Raw genomic sequence first — 23,351 nt, forward strand, 5'->3', positions numbered from 1 at the left:
TTTTACAATAGATGGTTGCTAGGATATGGTTAGAGTACCGGGAAAGGGAGGATATTTGAAGTTTAATCATAGAATCATATGATGAAGGGACTATTTGGAAGGGAGAAAGGTCTCTGCATTGCTGAGTCTTACTGTCTTATTGTCTCTGACTTTTTCGAATACATACATAATGTTGGTGACAAGAATGTAGAAGATTGCCGGGCAGTGGTGGTGGATGCCTTTAATCCCAGCACTCGGGAGGCAGAGGCAGGCGGATTTCTGAGTTCAAGGCCTGCCTGGTCTACAAAGTGAGTTCCAGGATAGCCAGAGCTATACAGAGAAACCCTGTCTCGAAAAACCAAAAAAACAAACAAACAAACAAACAAACAAACAAAAAGAATGTAGAAGATTATTGGAAGATCAGGGTCACTTGAAAGTAAAATTTTGAGCATTAGATCAAAATATCAAGAGAGCAGTCAGTTTGAGCACTTGATAAGAATTCAGTTGATACAGGTGGTTGAAGGCGAACACGAATGTGGCCATCCCTGGTATATTTGTGGGAATTTAAGATAACCCAAGAAAGAGTGTATTTAGAAGAGAAGTCAGAGAATCAGAGTCCTGGGGAACCTCTGAACAGAAAGAACACTAAGGAGGGAAACAGGCTGCATGAGGTCAGAAGCAATGTACATTGCCTGAGCTTTGTTTAGGAGTTCTGTACTTCTGTAAGCAGGAAGAAGCTGAGGCAGAATGACCAGGAGCTGAGGTCTGCCTCAGCTGCATAGCAGTCCCTCCTACCCTCCTGCCCTTTCTTTCTCTCTTTACCCTGACTTAATCCTTCTCTGTCTTTTTCTATACCTCCTTCTTTGCTTGTTTACTTCAGATAGGGCTCTCTGTGTAGCCCAGGCTAGCCTTGAACTCAAGGTGTTCCTCCTGGCCCTGTCTGCTAAGTACTGAAATTACAGGTATGTGCCGCCCTGCACAATTGCAAGACTCTTTATTAAAAAAAAAAAAAAATTAGAGATTGGGTCAAGGTTCAAGCCTCTGATCCCAGCACTCAGAATCAGGGAACCCTGATTTGGTGGGTCCAAAAATGATTTGTTAAACTTACTAGTGGTATAAAGGAGTGACTGTCAGTTCATAAAGGGGCAAAGACCTAACGGAGAGGTTGACGTGTGCTGTCAATCATTGTGCAACTGGAAAGCAATGAGAATTCAGCCTTGATTCCACTCTGACATTGCTCTCTTTTTTTAAATTAGCCCACCTTTGACACAGTTCTTTCTTGATTGTGGAGGACTGGCTAGAACAGATAAGAAACCAGCAATTTGTAAAAGTTATCTCAAACTAATGACAGAATTGTGGCACAAGAGCAGGTATGTATTTAATATAGTTGTGTTTAAAAATACATATTATGAGTATGGAAAGAAAGTAGAACTGTTTAGAGGGTGAAAAAAATGTGGAAAGGATATTTGCGTTAGGTCACTGCGCTGCAATGCAGATGCGGGAGCTGAGGCCTTTGCCAGTGTCAGCTGGTTACATGGAGACTGCGGACGCCTGTTCCTGAGATGCAGTGAGCAGAGCCTTCCTAGACTAGGAGAGGAGGCCTACCAGCTGCCTGGGCCCTGTGGCTTAGCATAGTGGTAATTATTTGCATATTAGGTTAGTTTTGCTTTACAACTGTTTATGAAGTTACATTTTAAAAAAATACTATGCAGCATGAGAGTAATAAAATTCTTTAAAAAATTAAAACTACAAAAATATCTGTTTAAAACTGTTTCTTTTTTCAGGCCAGGATCTGTTGTGCCAGCCAATCTGTTCCAAGGAATTAAAACTGTAAACCCAACTTTTCGAGGTTATTCTCAGCAGGTCAGTTATTCCTATAAACTTTAAATTTTTAAAAACATTATTTTATTTGTATAAGTGTGTTTGCCTGTGTTTACATCTGTGCCCCATGTGTGCCTGGTGCCTGTTGAGGTCAGAAGAAGGCATCAGATTTCCTGGAACTGGAGTTACCAGCGACCGGGAGCCATACCATCTCGGTGCTGGAAACTGACCCTGACCATCTGTACTAACAAGTGCTCTTAACTGCTGAGCTGCCTCTTCAGTCTCCACTGTAATAATCTTTAATAAGCAGAAAATGTTATTACACTTCTTATTTCCCAGTTTTCCTCTTTGATCATTGCTCCTTTGTGTCTTTGGTGTTTGGATTTTTGAGACCGGGTCTCTCGTAGCCTGGCCTCTCTGTGTGGTTTAAGACCACCTTAAGTTTCTGACCCTTCTTCTTTTGCCTCTCATGTGCTGGGACCACAGAGGTGTCCCCACCACACCCGGCCGTTTAGTTTTGCATTTCTGTGGACCCAGGGAGTGAATGCAGTGTTTGTTGGATGCCAGGCAAGTGTTCTCCCACTGCACTGAACCTTCTAATTTCTGTGTGCTTTCTCACTGACATGGGGCAGCTGCAGTCATTTTAGTTTTCTGTAATACCTTGAGAATTTATAGCTGGTCCTCACAACATTTCTCTTTTCTCAAACCATTACTTATTTCCTATTAACTTTTTCCATATAAAGTTATGGATCTCTAGACATTATAATTTGAGCTGTAGGTTGGAGCTCAGAAATTTGCATTTTAAATTCTTTTATTAAGCATTATTTGTGTGTGAGGAGGGGCAGTATACACATGCCACACCACATGTGTAAAGGTCAGAGAATAACTTTGTGAAGTGGGTTCAAGAGATTGAAGATTGAATTCAGGTGGTCAGACTTGCATGGTAATCACTTTTACTGAGCCATCTTTGCAGCTCAGGAATTATATTATCAAATAAGTTCTTGTGGGTCTATCGACAACTTTTCTTTGAGATACAGTTCATGGATGGGAAAAGCTCTAACTTAAACCCAACTTCCATAATAACTTATTTTTTAGGACATATTTCCAAAATCTGATTATCACATGAGGAAAATCCTTATTTTCTGTTCCATCTAGTTTCACTACAAAGCACGGGCTGTGTACCTATTTAGTGCGGTACCATACACAGATGATTCATTCCTGTCTCAGGTTCCCTCAGGCATTTGCTGTACACTGGTAATGTGGTTTTGTTGGTGTGCTAGGATGCCCAGGAATTCCTTCGCTGTCTAATGGATCTGCTTCACGAGGAGCTGAAGGAGCAGGTCATGGAAATGGAGGAAGAACCTCAAACACTAACTTCTGAGGAGACGGTGGAGGAAGAGAAGAGCCAGTCAGATGTGGATTTTCAGTCATGCGAGTCTTGTAGCAGCAGCGAGAAAGCAGAAAATGAGAGTGGCTCCAAAGGCTTTCCTGAGGACAGCAATGAGACCACCATGCTCATCCAGGACGAGGACGACCTGGAGATGGCCAAAGACTGGCAGAAAGAGAAGATGTGCAATAAGATCAACAAGGCAAATGCTGATGTAGAACTGGATAAAGACAGGGACACGGTGTGTGAAACAGTTGACCTAAACAGCCAGGAGACCGTCAAAGTGCAGATACATGGCAGAGCCTCAGGTAACGATTAGGAATCGGACTGTGCAATGCTAGGGCATCGTGTGCAGACTTAACGGTCACTTTTGGAACAACTCACCCACTTATTGTTTGTTTATATATTTATTTGTTTACTTACTAGGCTGGCCTGGAACGTGTTATGTAGACCAGGCTATCCTCAAACCCATCCGCCAGCCTCTGCCTCTTGAATGCTGGGATTAAAGGTATATGCTACTATATCTGGCTTTTGGGACTTTTAATTAATGACTTGCAGTTTAATGCTATCTGCTTGAAATGTTAAGTGAAAATCATAAAATTATGAAACTAAAAGTAAGATAATTTTGTAGCTCATTCCTTAGGAATTCATTTTTTTCTATTTTTTATTTATTTTTTTATTTTGGTATGGAAGAGCGCATCAGGATTCCTTTATGGTTACATCATACTCTACAAAATTAGTCTCTGGAATTTTCCGTTTTATTTCAAGCAAATTCTGTTGAGATCCTGAGGAAAACACAACTCATGACTTTGTATCATGCATATTACTCCAGTGGTTTGCACTGTATACATAGCTAGTGTGTACCTGAATTTGTTAAGGTACATTATATTGGACAGTATTCCTTTTGAGGAGGACAATACCAAAGCGAAAGGCATGAGTTGGATTGTTCTATATACCATAGTTATCACTTCAGGAGTTAACGTACCTTGATGACTACTCTGACTTCTCTAAGATTAGATGAGTAGAAAGTCATCTCGCTTACTGTGACTCAGTGGCCAGGAAATGACAGGCCTGTTGAAGAGAACACTGGCACTTGAAGTGTCTGAGTGCATCCCAGTTCTGCCTTGAACAGTATTTCCTTAGCTTAGGAAGACTGGAGGCTTGCCTGTGCAGACTGCCTCATGCCTGCCAAGGACACAAGCCAGGGGTGCTCAGGCTCTGTACACGCGCACTCTGCATAGAAGTTCTTCAGCCAGCTCGTGCCTGACCGTCAGTTCTGACAGCTAGACTTCCTTGTCAGAGGCCGAGGGAAGCATGATGCAGGGACAAACTGGTCCTTTATCACTTGCTTGTGGGGTTTGTTCTTAACATACGGTAACTAGATAATGAAGTGAAATAGATCTCCTTTAAAGCTTGGGTGAAGCCGGGCGTGGTGACGCACTCGGGAGGCAGAGGCAGGCGGATTTCTGAGTTCGAGGCCAGCCTGGTCTACAAAGTGAGTTCCAGGACAGCCAAGGCTACACAGAGAAACCCTGTCTCGAAAAACCCCCAAAAAAAAAAAGAAAAAGAAAAAAAAAGAAGTCTAAAGCTTGGGTGAAAAACTATGACTAAGACCATGTAATTCACAAGATCTAAACCCCTTGCTGTCCCCTCCAGGAAGGGTAAGCCAGCCTCCGAAGCCTTAGCTGTTCCTTTGGAAAGTTAGTGAAGCTCTCAGCACCAAGTCTTTGCTGTTCTTTAGTCATGCTTGAGAGTTTTTTCCTGTTTGTTTGAAATAAGTTGGTATTTATTATTTGTGTGTGAGTGTTGTGGCTTCATGCATGTATATGCATTGCATTTGTATCTGGAATCTTTATGTTAATTAACATTATTGAGTATGGGGAATATAACTACTTAGTAGTTTCATTTATAATTTTAATTGAAGGTAATAATAAACATTTAAATATTACAGAATCTATCACCGATGTCCATTTGAATGACCTATCTACGTCACAGATCCTTCCATCAAATGAAAGTGTTAATCCACGGTTATCAGCAAGCCCTCCTAAATCAGGCAGTCTGTGGCCAGGACTGCCACCTCCACACAAGAAAGGTAAACGTTCCCATAACTTGGGTCCTCAGCTCCTAAGTGTGGAACAGGTTTGAGCTGCTGATGTTGATGCTGATAAAGAGGTAGGGAATGTGTGTTCTCGTACAGTTGACATAATTATACAACCATGATTAGGGTTTTTTTTGTCTGTGGTTCTGTATTTAAAGTTTAGGTTTTTTTAATAGTTTAAAATAATATTTTTGTATATGAGTATCTGGCCTGCATGTATGTATGTATGTGCATCACATGTGTTCCTGGTGCACACAGAGGTTAAAAGAGGACATGAGATCACCTGGAACTGAAACATGGTTATAAGTCATTATCTAGCTACCGGGAACAAAACCTGCACGTATACCTAACTGCTAAGCCTTCCCAGCCCTCCGAATTCATCGTTTGAAAGTTGTGTGCCCTTTAGCCCACTCTGTCCTACAGTTCCATTATTAGACTGTCACTACCCTTCAAGACCTGCCACACTGATATTCTGTTCCTAATGTGCCCGAAGGCCTGCTACTCCTGATGGTTTCCCTGTCCCCAGGGTGCCACGTAAATGATGCCACACAGCACACACGCTAAGAAGCAGACCTTTTTCGAGTTGTATAGTGGAGTTAAGAATTGGCTGCATTGTCGTATGTCCGCTTACTTTGTTTCTTTTCCTTACCTAGTTGTATTTCATTTGTGTCACCAAACCACTGTTTATTCATTCATCAAGGGATTTTTTAAATTGTTTCCAGTTTTTGGCAGCTATAAATAATACTGCTACAAACATATACGTACAGTTTTTATATGATGTTACGTTTTTCTTTGATCAGAGATAAGGTCTTAGAATTGTATTTCCTGGGTTTTTAAGATTATTTATTTTTAATCTCATGTGCATTGTTGCTTTTCCTAAATGTCTGTATGTTGGGTGTTGGAACTGAAATTCCCTGGAACTGGAGTTACAGACAGTTGTGAACAGCCATGTGGATGCTGGGAATTGAACCTAGGTCCTGTGGAAGAGCAGCCAGTGCTCTTAACCATTGAGGCATCTCTCTAGCCCCAATTTCTTAGGCTTTATGTTCATTTCATGCTCAACACTGTACAAAACTGCCTGTCTTTCAGAATGTCTGTATCATTCTGCATTACCACCAGCTTTGTATCAAAATGCTAGCATTATAAAATATTAAACTATAAAACGTAGAGAGGACCCCATGTGGTAGTGGATGCCGTTAATCCAAGTACTCACAGGAAGGTTGATCTGTGTGGAGTTCGGTCCAAGAACAGTATGGTCTAAATAGGGGATTAAGGGCCAATTAGAATTGCATAATGAGAACCTGTCTCAAACAGTGAACAAGGAAACAGCTGGAGGCCTTAAAGGCTTTCTTACAATAGATAATACTTGCTGTATACAGGCATGAAGCATGGGCAGAGACGTGGGTCAGAGGATAGCCGTGCTTGCTGTATAAGCTGGACAGCCCAGGTTTGATCCCAAGAATCCACAACAGAAATAAAAGGAAAGAACTAACCTCACCATGCTGCCCTCTGACCTCTGTGCTTCATATACACTCACTCCCATATACAAAACAAAGACATCATTTGTAAAAGAACCAGTGAGTCTTGGCAAAGGGCTTTATTAACATTTAAGGAAAGAGTAAGATTGTATTTGTAGGTGGACAAACCAGAGGTGTGTATACAGTACACCTCACTAACAGCAAGTGCAGTTGGAATGTTGTTGGATAGTGTGCAGCAGAGCCCTGCTCTGTCCTTAAGGCTTTACCTTCCTCTCCTAGCTACATCCTCTTCCTTTGTCTTGTGGGGCATAAATATCCCAGTGATGGGGCCAACTCCTCCTTTTGCACATAGAACAAATGACTAGAGCATTGTGCTGTTTCTGTTGTTATTAATTAATTTCAGATTGTTTTTATATTCCCCTATGCACATTTTATGTGACCAAAAATCATAAGTAATTTAAAGCCAGCTGAAGCCTTATTTGTTTTTTGATTGGCTTTTCTATCTGTTTAATGATTTTTTTTTCTTGGTTTTGGTTTTTTGAGACAAGTTTCTCTGTATACCCTTGGCTTTCCTGGAACTCACTAGGCAGACCTTGAACTCAGAGCTCCACCTCTGTCTGCCTTGAAAGTGCTAGGATTCAAGGCATTCACCACCACCCAGCACCAATCTTTTTCTTTAAGATTTTTTTTTACTTTTATTCGCGGATAAGTGTGTTTCTATGTGTATAAGCTGCATGATTTGGGTGTCTATGAAGCTAGGAGAAGATGTAGGGTCCCTCGATGCTAGAGTTACACGCAGTTGTGAGATGCTTTATGTAGACGTTAGGAACCCAAACCTGGTTCTCTGGAAGAACAGCCAATGAGCCATCTTTAGAGCCCTAAAGTAATAATCTTGAGTGGTATTTTGAATTCCTTTATAGTACAATAATTATTTTTTATGTTTATTGACTTGTGTGTGTCCATGTGTATGTGTGTGGGTGCACATGCCACAGCATACTTGTAGAGGTCAGGAGAGAACTTGTTGGTTTTCTTCCTCCATTCTGTGGGTCTTGGGAATCAAACACAAGTCTGAGGTTGGACAGGAAGTGCTTCTATCTGCTGAACACTCTGTAGACTGAGTATAGCATGGCTCAGTGGGTAAGAGTGGGTACAGAGTTCAGTGCCTGGCATTTATATCAGGTAACTTTAAACTGCTCCTAACTCTAGCTTCAGGGAATCTAATACCCTCTTCTGCTTTTCATAGGCACACAGATGTACATGAAACAGACACATACATAGACATTGTAATAGATAAGTACAATTAAAAAGAAAATATTCTAGGGAAAGCCAGCATGGAAGTGCTCTTCTAGCCCAGTATCATACGAGATGGAAGGAAGAGGACCAGGAATTCAGTCAGTCTCAGAGCCATCCTGAATCACATGAGCTCCTGCCTCAGACAACAAAATCCCAAAACAATTAAAAAAAGGAACTAACTTGATTCTTTGTAATATTCTGTCTCTCAATCCTAGCTCAGTCTACATCTGCAAAGAGGAAAAAGCAGCATAAGAAATACAGAAGTGTCATCTCCGACATATTCGATGGGACAGTCATTAGCTCAGTACAGTGTCTGACGTGCGATAGGGTGAGTATGGGGGCCATAGCACAGGACGCTTCTGTCAGATGTTATTTTTAAAAACCTGGAGATAGGAAGAATTAAATAGCTTATTGCTATTGTGGACCACGCATGCATTTCTTGTGTGTCAGTTATACATCGAGTTTCCATGTAGAGTAAAAGTGCCACCCACATCCTTTGTGAAGGACCATGGGCTCTTTGTCTGTTTTGGTTACATGTAAAGATGAGAAGTTGCTTGGCAACAAGAAATTGTTAACAGTGCTTATTCCCCCAAGGCTGATGAAATTAGGTATGCCCAGAAACTCTTGAGATCACAAGCAAAAGGCAGATAGTATATTCTTCTATTTGCCTCTGCAGGTAGCTTGTAAATGATAGGTGCTCCAATAATAATGCCAAATTCATAAATAAGGTCTTATCTCAAAACATAAATTATCATGAGGATTTGACTAACACCCAATCCTTCAGGATTTCTTAATTTTTTTTGAGAACTAATGTCTCAGAAACAAGAGAAAGATCAACTTTCAATTACTGCATTATAATGTTAAGTCAATGTACGACATTCAGTAGGGTCATTTTCACATAGACATTGTATTATCCTGAACGTTTTACCTGTAGTGTGTGTAGAGTGCTACAGTTAAGGACAGACTGCATGTGACTGTCATGTAGGATTCTGTTAGTGAGGGTAGTGTAATCATCTTAGTGTGGTATTTACTCCATGGTTGCGGAAACACAGTATCTCCCATGATGCATCCCTGTTGTGAAGTGCTGGTTGATGTCAGGTTTGGTTTTCTCTTCACCCCCTCTTAAACAGCCTGCAGTTTCATGTACTTTGGAGGCTAAGGGGAGAGAATGCCTTGAGAACAGCTTGGATGATAAGCATATAATGAGGTCCAGTCCCTGCCAGCACCCCCCAAAAAGTGTGAATGTCAGTCTCCGGGGCCAGGGGCTGGATCTGTTGACCACTGTAACATCTCTGAGCCACAGGAGTACTAATGGTTTGTAGGAAGATTATATTTGAAATAGTACCTGGTACAAAGCGAACGAGGCTCATTTCTATTTGTAGCATTCTAAAAACTGTTCGTTGTTTCTATTTGCTTATTATAATAATTTGCTTTCATCTTTGGAAGACATCTAATCCTGTAAATAACTGTACTGGATTCTTTCCACCCTGTCGCAACCAAACACCTGCAGGTGTCTGTAACCCTCGAGACCTTTCAGGATCTGTCCTTGCCGATTCCTGGCAAGGAGGACCTGGCTAAGCTGCACTCCTCCAGTCACCCAACTATAGTCAAAGCAGGGTCGTGTGGTGAAGCGTATGCCCCGCAGGGGTGGATAGCTTTCTTCATGGAGTATGTGAAGAGGTGCGTGTTTCCTTTCTCTGCTTCTTTGATTGATTGTTGATGCTGCTGCTTCTGCTGTACTAGCAGAACACTGCCTTTTTCTTCTGTCAATGATGTTTCAGGTTTGTTGTCTCATGTGTCCCTAGCTGGTTTTGGGGTCCAGTAGTTACCTTGCAAGATTGTCTTGCTGCCTTCTTCGCCAGAGATGAACTTAAAGGTAAGAAGCATTACTGGCTTTTGTAGGTGAATCTGACGTTCCATGTTTGGTCAGTGAAACAGTACTGTGTGATATGTCATGGTGGAGGCATCTTCAGTGGCAGCTGAAATAGGATTAGGAAAGTCCTGTCCTGAAGGGATTTATACAGATTTCTGTAATACAAAATGACACACCGTGAAGTTCTGTGATTCTGAGGACGTAGAACTCAATGAAGATACGGAATGTGAAATGTTTCCTGAATTGTCTTTACATCTGCACCATCATTAGAGGTCCTGTGCAGATGTTCTTGGCTACTTTGTGGGTTCTTTTTTATTCTACCATTTTTTGCCCTTTCAAGCCCCTAACACTAGAGAAGAGAGACAAGAGTAGAGGGGAAAGAGACCCCTGAATAAGGTCAGGGCCACAAAAGGGCCATGTTTTGTTTTGCTACTTCCTGCTACTTAGGGTGTTACTTGGGACAGCTGTGATCTTTGGCATCAGGACATCTAATTTCTTTTTTCTTGTTTATTTTTTGTGCATGGCCAACAGTAATGAACAACCAAACAACAACCTACCAATGAAACTCCCACCTCTAGGGGCCTAGCATTAAATACCCTCTGAAAAGTCTCCAGAATTCCAAACGTTACCCACGTGCAGAAATATCTGCAGCTGGCAAAATCATGCCCCGTCCAGAGCATGAGGCAAATTATAGTCCACTGCTATGGACAATCTGAAACAGCCCCATGCCCCACACCTGGGATTAACATGAAAACATATTTTTATAATATCTATTTTTTTAAAAGAAATCACAGTTCCAAAATTGACACTAGAGTAATCCACTTTTCTTATGTGCCCACACCATGCTTAGCATGTGGCAGGTATAGTAAATTCTGTTCAGGGAATAAATGGAGAGACTTGTTTTTAAATCAGTCCATCAAACTGAAAAGGAGAGGGGAGGGTGGTGACTGTGGGGATGTAATGTCACGGACTGGGCACTGTCCTGTCCTGTGACGTTGGCACATCTGGGAAGTGCAGAAGTTTGCTGGGATTGGCTGAATGACTAGGCCTGTTCTGTTCGCAGGTGACAACATGTACAGTTGTGAAAAATGCAAAAAGTGAGTAACTGCCACGGCTTTCGCTTTCCCCGTTAGATTTTTGCGGTTCTCTGAGCTGAGCGCGTGGACTTAGTTACACTGATGCTTTAGAAAAGTCAGGTTGATTATTTGTAAACCATGGTTAAATTAAGTGTTTAATAATAGTCTGATGTAATATATTAATAAATGTGAGGATTTTAAAGAATGAAGTATGTGAGTTGCATTAACTTTACATGAAACAAAGTGACGTTTTGTCAGATTGCTCTGGTAACAGTAGCACCCGGGAAGGGAAAGGTGCAGATGTGTGGACCTTTCAGAGAGGCTGCCCTATGTTCACAGTATCTGCTGTTATGGGTGCAGAACAGAACAGTTAAGCCTCGTTTCCTTTATATCCACTTCCAGCTCTCCTTTCTGACTTGTAATAATTTTGACTTTTAAAAACCTCTTTTCGGTGTGGTGGAGCACGCCTTTTAATCCCAGCCCAGAAAACTGCCAACTTGATATAGATGCTGGGTATAGATACTGGGTTCCAGGCCAGCTAGAAGTCAGCAGCTACAGCAAAAAACAAAACAAAAACAAAAACAAAAACGCTTCTTGGTGATATCAGAAAAATGGAATAGATTGGATAAAGCAAATATTTTTGATGTAGAGGGAGTTGAAAAATTTTTTGGAGTACCTGTATTACAAGATTTAATTTTTATTTGACGTGTATGAGTATGCCTACATGTGTAGCATGTGGCCAGTGCCCATGGAGGTTAGGAGAGGGCACCACATCCCCTGAAGCTGGAATTATAGATGGTTGTGAGCCATCTCTATCTGGATGCCGGGAAGTAAACCCAGGTCCTCTGTCTGCAAGAGCAGTGAGTGTCCTAATGGCTGAGCATTCATTCTCTCCAGTCCACAAAGCTGGAGCCTTCATACAGACTTTCAGCTACTGCCAGGAACAACGGAGAAATCTTAAATTTCTGCGGTTGGTCCTTCTTATGACAGAATGGAGTAGAACAACATCGAGGCAATAAATGTAAACATCAATAATTACATACACACATGCACACACTCACCGCTCTCTTACTCACATGGACAGATTTGTTTTCTCAGTCTGTCTTGAAGTCCTGGATGACAGCTAAAAAGAGACTGAGTCTGAAGAGGCACCAGACATTCCAGGCAGAAGAAAACAGACATGAAAGGAGACAACGGGTGCTCACCCCAGATGCCAAGTACAAATCTGTCAAGTGCACATTAATATTGATTATTTGATGATTTCTTTTTAACAAAGTTTTTTATGTGCATTGGTGTTTTGTCTGCATGTATGTCTGTGTGAGGGTATCAGTTCCCCTGGAACTGGAGTAACAGACAGTTGTGAGCTGCCATTGTGGATGCTGGGAATTGAACCAGGGTCTTCTGGAAAAACAGTCAGTACTCTTAACCTCTGAGCCATCTCTTCAGTCCCAATATTGATTACTTGAAATAATCACTCTTTGGCCCCCCAAATTTTCCTAATATTAAGAGTGAAGGTTTTCAGGCTGGGTGTGATGCTTATATACTATGTCATGGCCCAGGTGTGGCCCACGCCTGTAATCCTGGCTCTTAGGAACAGGAGGCAAGTGTCTCTCTGCGAGTTCGAGGCCAGCCTGGTCTACACAGTGAGTTCCAGGAAGGCCAGGGCTATGAAGAGTGACCCTGTCTCAGAAACCGAAACAAAATTATAAACAAACAGACAAACAAGCATGCAAATAAAATAATGGTTTTAAACCCAAGTGTAGTGCCAAGTGGTATATGCTGATATGATCAGTACTGAGGTGGGAGGATTATACATTTGAGCCTAGCCTGGGTTTTATAACAAGACATTATTGTCTTCAAAGCAAAAAGAATAATAAGAATATATGCGCTTGACTTACAGATCTTGAAGAAGAGTTGGGTTTTACACTATGCAGTTTTACTTAATATCTGCATGTTATAAAGTGTAGACAATGGCACATTACCCAGTGCTAATTTTTTGTTTGTTTTTTGTTTTGTTTTTCAAGATAGGGTTTCTCTGTGTAGCCCTGGCTGTCCTGGAACTCACTCTGTAGACCAGGCTAGACTCAAACTCCTAGGGATCCACCTGCCTCTGCCTCTGTCTCCTGAGTGCAGGGATCAAAGGCGTGCGCCACCACTGCCCACTGATGCTCATTTTTAAAAAGCAGGACCTCAGTAGCTCAGGCTGGCCTTGAGCTTGGTATGGAGCTGAGGGTGACCTTGGTCTTCATATTTTCCTGCTTTCACCTTCAAGTACTGAGTATAGGTGTGTGCTGCCATGCTTGATCTATGCAGTGCTGGGATGGGACCTAAGGTGCCACAAAGCTAGTCCCTAATTCTTTTTTAATCAAAGCATTGTGTAGTGTAGTGTAGTAATCAAATTGTGTAGTGACTTAACTTTTAATTAGTGATATGTTGGTATACATTAATTTTTTATACTAAGAGCTATTTTATTGCTAGATTATTTAGTGTATAAATATGTAATATAACTCAGGAATATTGTTATTCTGATTCTTTCTTGACATTTTCTGAAAGATATTTTTGTGATCCATTTAAATATATTAAGTGTTTTGTAGATTTCTTAGCTTTTCTTTTTTATCCTTAGGTTGAGGAATGGAGTAAAGTTTTGTAAAGTACAGAAGTTTCCTGAGGTATGACTTCATTGTTGCTCATTTATAAACTGTGGTAATGTGTGAATGTCACATGCTGTAGTAAACTCAGAATGGCTGAAGCATGGACTTACGGTGCATGCTTTAGGACTCGCTGTGGGAGGTTGGTTTGAATAGATAACACCATCTAACAGTGTGCTGGTGCTGAGCATTTTACCAGACAATGCAGGGCTCGTCTGCAGTGACAGCTAGACAGCCGGTGGCATTGAGCTTCGGAAGAGCCATGCTCACTCTGCCACATGACAGATGTGTCTGGAGTCAGGTTAGAATTCAGGGGGATATTTATGATTTAACTAATTCATAAACTCTAATTGAGAATATAAAATGGGCCAGGCATGGTGGCTATGCAAATTTCTGTGAATTCCAGGCCAGCCAGGTCTATATAGTAAGACCTAGTCTTTTTAAAATGGGGGGGAAAAGCCCCCAGCCCCCCCAATAGAAATAACTATTTTATAATAAACATTTAAATGAATGTAATTTTATAGGAGAATGCCACATTTTCTTGTTTTTACAATAAAACTTGAATGTACTTTGTTTCAACCACTACAATCTCTTCTAGTGAGTAATTTGGATGTTGAATTGTACTTTTTTTAGATTTTGTGTATCCACCTTAAAAGATTTCGACATGAACTGATGTTTTCCACCAAAATTAGCACCCATGTTTCCTTCCCCCTGGAAGGCCTGGACCTTCAGCCATTTCTTGCAAAGGACAGCCCAGCTCAGATTGTGACATATGATCTCCTGTCAGTCATCTGTCACCATGGGACTGCAAGTAGTGAGTACAATGGCTTGATATTTGTTTGTGATTAAAAAACAATGTATCCAGGGAGAAAAATTTAAAAACAGATTTCAGTGCTTATTATTAGAAAAAGGGCAGACATCACAAAGTAATAGTACACAGTTAGGAGAATACCTGGGTGTGGGGGCACGCGCCTGTTCTTCCAGTACTCAGGGGCCTGAAGCAGGAGGATTAGGAATTCCAGACCCCCAAAATGCCAGCTAGTTGAAAGAGTAATACCGGTTAGCAATCTAACTGAATCTTACTGGCAAACCCGAGCGCCTGCCGAATTCCAGGAGCCGGGGTAGCAGAGACTGGGAGATAACAAAGACACTGGGAGATACAAATCTCCCCAAGTTTAAGATGATAAAGATTTTATAACGTTGCCTGAATTATTTGTCTGTGTGTGTGTATATATGGAATTACAATCTTCTAACCCATAAATTGTACAATTGTTAAGTGTTAGAGGAAGCATTTCAGATGTTAAATTTTAAGACAATAAATATTTTTCCCTAGACTATTTGGAATAATTGAAATTAAAGTTAGAAGGACAAATGGTAAAAACCATATCATGGCGAGTTTTGTTTTGTACAAGGCTTTTCAGAGCTGCATGACCTAAGGTGTGTGTGGTGGAACACTCTTGGGAAGCTGAGGTGGGAGGATTGTCAGTTCAAGACCAACCTGGGCTACAATAGTGAGATCTTTTCTCAAGACAAAAGGAAATGATTAAACTTCCTGTCTTACAGTGGTAGTGCTGAGAGTGCAGACTGAAACAATCAGAGCATAGACACTGCTGTGACGTGTTTCAGCGGCTCTGCAGTCTGGCACGTAGCACTGTAACACCTTTTTCCTGCCTTACAGGTGGGCACTACATTGCCTACTGTCGAAACAATTTAAATAACCTGTGGTACGAGTTTGATGACCAGAGCGTCACTGAAGTTTCAGAGTCCACTGTACAGAATGCCGAGGCCTATGTCCTTTTCTACAGGTGACGGGGGAACTGTCATGGGAAGAATGTCTTCCTAGGGATTTGTGCTTCTGAGACTTTCGGGACTTATGGGTGAAGATTAGAAATGCTGTGCACTCTGATGAGTAAGAGAGAGAAGCTGTACAGAATGGTACTTTGTTCAGAAAATAGGACTTCATAGAGAAGCAAAGGGATATAGTGTGTTTTAAATTGTTTTTGTTTGTTTTTAAGTACTTAATTTTTAATTTTTATTTATTTTATATGTATGGGTATTTTACATGTATGTATGTGTGTGTACCACATGTGTGCTTGGTGTCAGAGGAGGTCAGAAGAGGGTATCAGATCTCCTGGAACTGAGTTATGGATAGTTGTGAGGCACCATGTAGGTTCTGGGAATCTAACCCAGTTAGTTCCTCCAAAGAACAGTAAGTATTCTTAACTGCTGAGTCATCTCTCCAGCCCCTCGTTTCTTTCTTTAACATGTATATATGCATGTGTATGTATGTGTGTATGTGTATGTGATGTATTTGCCTGCCTTCATGCATCAAAGTTCATTTGTTCAAAGAACAACTTTTGGGAGTTGGTTCTCTTCTTCTACCAAGTGGGTTCTGGGAATTGAACTCAGGTCCTCCAATTTGGTGACAAGCACCCTTCATAGCGAGCATCTTACTGGCCCAGGATTAGTTTTTACTTAAAATTACCACATTTCTTCCCTAAAATATCCAATAGTAAATTAAGTATTGCTATAAAGATCTTTGATACTTTTCAGTATTTTAAGAAAATGCTAAATACTAGAACAGGAACCAAGAATGCAGCATAGTGACTTGATCCTCCTGCTGGCGGATGCTGCCACTGTACAGTAGTCATGTGGTACTCACGGGTAGGATCAGCGGGACGCCTAGGGTCATGCATAAAGGTTGAGCAGAAGGACAGAGTTGCTCTTGGAATTGCTTAGGGCTGATAAGGTCGACAGTTACAGTGTGTGTGAGAAAACTAGTCATGAAGAGAAGAGCCATGCTGTTAGTTTAATGTAATAAAATGTGTGTTAGAGTTAATGAAGCCTTGTCCTCAATAGGAAGAGCAGTGAAGAGGCACAGAAGGAGAGGCGGAGGATAGCAAATTTGTTGAACATCATGGAACCTAGCCTCCTTCAGTTCTACGTATCTCGACAGTGGTTGAATAAATTTAAGACCTTTGCTGAACCAGGCCCTATTTCAAATAATGATTTTCTCTGTATCCATGGAGGTAAGAAGTACTGTTAGGTAAAATAGTGATACTAAGTTGCTGTTTAATTTGCAATTAGGAAAGAATCGAGAGTCTCCTCTCCTGATTACTGCCCATCCCCATTTGGGCTGAGTGTGTTTAATTCCTTACGAGTTTAGAAATTGGCCTTGTGTGAAACCCAGTTCTGGAGCTTAAGAATACCAAAGACTATTTCAGTGTCGGGAGAGCATTGATTTTACCTTAGTCAGTCACATGGATGGCTAGTTACAGTTGGGTGAGCTTTCTACATACACTTTCCTTGGTGAGAGCCATTCCTGTGTGCTGGGTTTAGCTGACACCTTTATCTGAGTTCTTACCTCTCTGTTTCTCATGAATAGCTGACTTTTAAAAGTACGGAAGCATACTTAGGATCTGTGAACTCTACCTGGCACTTCACTGTCTGTCCTGGAGTAATAAGTCGTCCTGTGTGGGCATTTGAGTGGCCTTATGGTTGGCTTGCTACTGTTAATTCTGTAGTAAAACTACTGGGCCTGGGAATACCCTGTATTGTATATAGAAACCTAACGTTATATACTTCTGAGGATTCTGAGCGATCAGAGATCGATGGAATGGTTGGCTTGTATAAGATGCTAGATTCAAACCCTAGTGCTACCAAATAAACACACAAATAAAAATACTGGACGTGTACTTCAAAACGTACGCTCATGCATTTAGGAAACACAGTCACCAAAAATTCTTTTCACTTAGTTTTTTTTTTTTGAGAGATTTAAGCACATTGATTGAAAGACAGATATGATTGTATGTATAATTCTGTAACCCCAGTGTTTGAGGGCCTGAGGTAGGAAAACTGCTATGAGTTGGAGGCCAGCCTAAACTACAGAGTAAGACCCTGCCTGTCTCCACAGGACTGTGGGGAGGAGCAGGGAGGGTGTATGGAGGATTGGCCACTTACCATTAAAAATGACTCTGTGTGTGAGAGAATACTTGCCTATTTTGGGTAAGCTCTTTAATTTTAAGCACCGCCTTTGAAAGTCATGTAAATATTTTTTAGGTATTCCTCCACGAAAAGCGAGTTATATTGAAGACTTAGTTTTGATGCTGCCTCAGAACATTTGGGATAACCTCTATAGCAGGTCTGTTTTTTAAATCCAAAAGTAAAATCATAAAACAAAATTAAAGATCATAATATAAAGAATAATTAAACAAAATAAAAAATCATAAAACAAATTGGAAGTAGTTACAGAAGTGTTGAATTATGTCATAAATACCCAGTGTGTTATTTGATATGTATAAAGGATTTTTTCCATAATTTATTCATTCTAAAGTGTGGGTAGGGATATTTTTAGTTAGTGGGGCTTAGTCTAAATAATGGGAATTTTTATGATTATCTGTAGGAATTACTGTGGTATATAATTTTATGTACCTTATGTAAATGATGTAACATCTCCCCAATACTAAAAGTTTACATAGTTGTATACTACTAAATTGGAAGTTCCTTTTTCTTTTTCTAAGATTTATTTATTTATATTATGTGAGTACACTGTGATTGTCTTCAGACACACCAGAAGAGGGCATCAGATCCCATTACAGATCATGTGGAAATTGAACTCAGGACCTCTGGAAGAGCAGTCTTAACTATCTTTCCAGCTCAAAACGGGATATTCTTACTCCCAAATTTTAAATAATTTTACAGTGTTATTTTGCTACGAAGCATTTTAAATATTAAAAATGTACTCACTAAGTGCTTTTTACTTGAGCACGGGAAGTCTTCATTTGATTAAAATTCCCCTGGGTCTGTGCTTGTATAGCTGAGAGACAATTTTGTGCTAATTTTTGAGCCCCTTTCACTTGCTGCCATTTCTAATGCTATAGTGGAAGAGAAAGTTGTAGCTATAAGGGAATGTTAAAATGTACGTAAAGCAGGTTAGGGACTTGGTGACGATGCTGTTGGCCCTGGGAAACATAAGATCGAGAGTTCTTTTTTTGTATATTTCGACTTTTTTCATATTACTTTGAGAATCTTCCTGTAGGATTTATTGTTTAAATAATTTTTAAAAAATTAGTTGGTGTGTGTGCTTTTGTGCTACAGAGCATGGGTGGAGGTTGGAGGACAACTTGAGGGAGAGAGCTCTCTGATTCCATCATGTGGGTCCTCAGGAGACCAAGACCCACCGAGCCATCTTGTCAAACTCAAGATTTATTGTAACTGGGAATTTAAACATTGATTAAAGAGCTAGAAATAGTTTCCTAGAACATGTTTTTTTTTTTTTTTTTTTTTTTTTCTGAAGTTGTGACTTTGTCCTTCACTTCATGCTTAGGTATGGAGGAGGGCCTGCTGTCAACCATCTCTACATCTGCCACACCTGCCAAATTGAGTTAGAGAAGATTGAAAAACGAAGAAAAACTGAACTGGAAATTTTTATTCGGGTAAAAGAAGTAGCGCTTTGGAACTGTAGATGATGTTAGCTGAGGATGCTGACCTGGTAGTTAGAGCTGCAGAGGATGGCAGGGCCACCACCAACCCTGCTCCGGCCACCGCACTTCAGCCTCTCTTCTTCCCATTTGCTATGGATTTGCCGTGGCAAGAAGTCTTACCCCCCAGATTGTATGTTTTCTCCCTAGAGTTGTCTGTAGTCTCCAGCTGGTGTGACTGTTGGGGTTGGTTGTTAAAGGAACCTGAACCTTCATTCTTGAAGGGTCTGAGCCCTCAGCAGTCTTCACTGCTAGGACTTTGTAAGGTTAAGTTTTAATCTCTAGCTAAAGTTATGGAAATGGTGAGTGGTGTCTGTAGCTGACTGACTGTTGGATCCTAAAAGGAGTTTTCCATGTTGTGTCTTTTGTGAATTGACCTTAATCACAAATGTGACCTTGAGTAGAAACTTTACATAGGATTTTGAGGTGAAATCTTACTGAGTTGTTTATACAGAACCCAAATCCAGTCAGTGTCCCTTTAAAGAGACAGTGAGAAGATACACAAAGAAGGAAGAAAATGCTGTGGGAAGAAAGATGGAGGTGGAGACGGAAGACCCAGCCACAGGTCGCCCCCTGAAGGAGTCAGACACGGGATCTCTCTAGGTCTCCAGGGACTAGTTCCCTCACTACTCTGATTTTGGATTCTTGTCTCCAAAACTGTGAGAAAAGAGATTTCCCTTTTTAGTTACCAAGTTTGTAGTCACTTATCATGCATTGAAAATGCTACAATGAATGCAATTAGGGTATAATCTCTCCCCCCCCCCCCCCTTTTTTTTCTTTTGGTTTGGTGGTTTTTTCGATTTCAGAAAGGTTTCTCTGTGTAACCCTGGCTGTCCTGGAACTCACTCTGTAGATCAGGCTAGCCTCAAACTCAGAGATATACCTGTGGTTGCCTCCTGAGTGCTGGGATTAAACATGTGTACCACCACCACCTAGTATTAAGGACTTTATTTTAAAGAAATTTTTGCACAGCTCTGGTTCAGGGGTGTTTCTTGGGGGGTGGGGTTAGGGATGGGATGTTGGGCTTTGACCTTAAGACCCTACACATGTTAAGTCCATGTCTTGTCATTGAACTTTATCATTAGTCCCTTTGTTATTTTGAGACAGGATTTCACTGTGTTCAGGTTGGTGAGATTTGTGTATACTTTTGCCTTATTGGACTCATGAGGGGTGGGGTTACAGTCAGGAGCTAATAAACACCCAGCTTCGTTTTATTTTGAATCATGGTATATATAGCAAGTTCCAGGTCAGCCAAGATTGGGCAATGATAGCACACACCTTTAATCCTGCATTTGGGAGGCAGAGGTGGGTGGATCTCTTTATTCTGATAGATTAGTCCTTTAGAGAACATAGTCTGTGGTAAAATTCCCATAAAGGAACAATTTCTGCACACATGCATGTATGTTTTGTGTATGTGTTTGATGCTGACAATCAGACTTAGAACCTTATACATGATAGACAAGTGCTGTACTGTTGGCCTGAATACCAAATTGTTTAGGCTCTGTACAGTCCCTATCAAGAATTTGAAAGTTGTTTCTGAGGAATTTGGGTTTCATTTCTGTAATCTGAACACTTGAAGTTAACCTCAGTTATCTAGGAAGACTCAAATCAACACATCTAGCCTGGTGTAGAACACTCTTGTGGTAGAAGTAGGATGGTCAGGGAGTTGACATAATCTTTAGCCATATACTACTAGTTTGAGGCCAGTCTGAGCTACACAAGACAGTCTCACCCCTAATAACAAGTCATGGATGACTAATCTGCACCATCATGGATGAATTTGAAGCATTATGCTCTTTTGCATGTGGCATATATGACCTTTCTTATGCTAGTTGCACCTAGTGATAGCAGCTTTCCTGGCAAACATCCCATAGTTCTTGCATCTCCTGGAATCCCAAACGCAACCTAGTCTTTTTATGGCCTCCTTATGTGGGAGGCCATACACTGCCATACACTTGCCTTCTTTCCTTGACTTTCCGTAACCTTGATACAGGTTTCTATGAATCCTGTTATATTTTGCATGACGCAAAGGCAGGAGTATGTTGTTATGTTCTGCTGCCATTTTTAGGTGCAGCCTGGGGGCATTTTACATCCAAATCGTAAGTGACCTGGTCATGAAATAGGTGACCTCAGTGGCTTGGAAACTAAGTGGAGTTTCTGAAAGATTAAGAAAGCAGATAGGATCAGTTTGAAGAACTAAAAGTCCCAGGAAACGAGGTGAGCACAGGACTTGGAGTTTAAATGATGGACACCAACAGTGACTTGTGGCAGTTGGCTGTCTCCTACTGTATGGATCACAGGGATCCAGTTCTGCTCTCCATGCTTGCTGACAAGTTCCTTTATTCATTGGGTGATCTTTCTAATTGAGCCAGGGTCTCTGTATCCCAAGCTGACTTTGAACTTTTGATCTTCTTGCATGTCTTAGTTAGGGTTTCCATTGCTGAGAAGAGACACCTTGAAAGAGATCAAGGCAACTCTTTTAAGGGACAACATTTAAAATTGGGGCTGGCTTACAGGTTCAGAGGCTCAGTCCAGTATTGCCATGGCAAGAAGCATGGCAGCATCCAGGTAGACACAGTGCTGGACAAGGAGCCAAGAGTTCTACATCTTGAACCGAAGGCAGTTAGAAAACTTATCTTCCAGGCAGCTAGGAGGAGGGTCTCAAAGCCAACAACTCCCCTACTCCCCCAGTGACACACTTCTTGCAACAAGGCCACACCTCCTAATGTTGCCACTGCCTGGGTGAAGCATATTCATACACCACCACACTGCATTCACTACCCAAAGAGACTGTATATTACTACGCCCAGTTCTTGATCTCTTTAGTACCGTCATACATTGACCCAGAATTTTTCATATCCTGTTTTATGGTTCCTATGTAAGTAGCTTCTGAGTGTCCTAAGAAGACTCACCCTCAGAGTGCTTGCCTTTAGTAAATGTCAAAGGGACATGAGTGGCTGGTCATGATGGCACATGAGTGTAATTTGAGGTCACTTGGGCTGCATGATACACTGTCTTAGCCCCTCCCTTAAAAAAAAAAAAACATAGAGAAGGAAAATGTTGAACAAGGGTTAAAGAGCTCAAGAGTAGTGTGAGGAGTTGGTCAAGATAGGTCTGTTGAGGTGGTGTTAAAAGAAAGACTTGTCATAACCAGGCTCACAGGAAATGCAGGGACAAAAAAACAGAGCAGAGACTGAAGGAAAGGTCATCCAGAGATTGTCTCCCCTTGGGATCCATCCCATCTGCAGACACTAATGATGCCAAGACATGTTTGCAGACAGGAGCCTGGCATGGCTGTCCTCTTGAGAGGCTCTGCTAGCACCTAAGACAGATTCAGGTTCTCACAGCCAACCATTGACTAAGCCTGGAGACCCCAATGGAAGAGTTAGAGGAAGGACTGCAGGAGCTGAAGGGGATTGCAACCCCATAGTAAGAACAACAGTATCAACTAACCAGACCCCTCAGAGCTCCCAGGGACTAAGCTACCAATCAAAGAATATACATCGGCTGGTTCATGTAGCAGAAGACTGCCTTTTCTGGCATCAGTGGGAGAGGATGAGCTTGGTCCTGTGGAGGCATGATGTCCCAGCGTAGGGGGATACTAGAGGGGTGAGAGGTTTGTGGAGTTGGTGGGTGAGAGGTTTGTGGAGGGGGGACCAGGAAGGGGACATTTGAAATGTAAGTAAATGTAATAATAATAATAATAATAATAATAATAATAAAGACTTGTAGGATGTATGGGAGGACAGTCACAAAAATAATTGGAGAACGAGCGGGCAAGAGAGCGCAGAAGATAGGAAATCAGGAACATATCAGGGTGGTTTTTGGGAATAACTGAAAGGTCACTGTGGTCACACTTGTGGATAAAAGGAAGTCAGATCATCAGGTACTTCTGGACTAGTAGTGAAAACCTTTGGGACTAGTATGTAGCTCAGGCAGTGGAGTGCTTACTTAGCATGCATGAAGCACTGGGTTCAGTCTCTAGTACTACATGAAACTTGGCATGTGTGTATTCCTAGCACTTGGGAGGTAGGAAGATCAGAAGTTTAAGGTCATCCTTGGCTCAAAATGTTTGAGGTCAGTCTGAGATAAATCAAACTGTCTTTTGGGGGGGGGGGCTGGAAGTCTGGCTGGGCAGTGGTGGCGCACGCCTTTAATCCTAGCATTTGGGAGGCAGAGGCAGGCCAATCTCTGAGTTCAAGGCCAGCCTGGTCTACA

The 23,351-nt window shown here is 41.4% G+C and overlaps 1 protein-coding gene across 4 annotated transcripts in view; it reads left to right on the forward strand.

The window, feature by feature from the left end:
- The window catches only part of Usp33 (ubiquitin specific peptidase 33), a 47,032-nt gene that overhangs the window by 19,075 nt on the left and 4,606 nt on the right, over positions 1-23,351 (forward strand). For 3 of the 4 annotated variants that reach the window (XM_021157259.1, XM_021157263.2, XM_029475128.1), the window contains 14 exons: positions 1,236-1,349; positions 1,764-1,842; positions 3,081-3,495; positions 5,139-5,279; positions 8,272-8,384; positions 9,567-9,736; positions 9,838-9,932; positions 10,993-11,026; positions 13,629-13,674; positions 14,287-14,467; positions 15,332-15,458; positions 16,513-16,682; positions 17,713-17,794; positions 18,980-19,088. In XM_021157259.1, coding sequence (XP_021012918.1) covers positions 1,236-1,349; positions 1,764-1,842; positions 3,081-3,495; positions 5,139-5,279; positions 8,272-8,384; positions 9,567-9,736; positions 9,838-9,932; positions 10,993-11,026; positions 13,629-13,674; positions 14,287-14,467; positions 15,332-15,458; positions 16,513-16,682; positions 17,713-17,794; positions 18,980-19,088 — 1,876 coding nt within the window. The remainder of the gene's footprint in view (positions 1-1,235; positions 1,350-1,763; positions 1,843-3,080; positions 3,496-5,138; positions 5,280-8,271; positions 8,385-9,566; positions 9,737-9,837; positions 9,933-10,992; positions 11,027-13,628; positions 13,675-14,286; positions 14,468-15,331; positions 15,459-16,512; positions 16,683-17,712; positions 17,795-18,979; positions 19,089-23,351) is intronic. The other variant, XM_021157261.1, reaches the window with a different exon arrangement.

The sequence above is a fragment of the Mus caroli genome, chromosome 3, assembly GCF_900094665.2.
Source record: "Mus caroli chromosome 3, CAROLI_EIJ_v1.1, whole genome shotgun sequence".
Taxonomy (NCBI): Eukaryota; Metazoa; Chordata; class Mammalia; order Rodentia; family Muridae; genus Mus; species Mus caroli.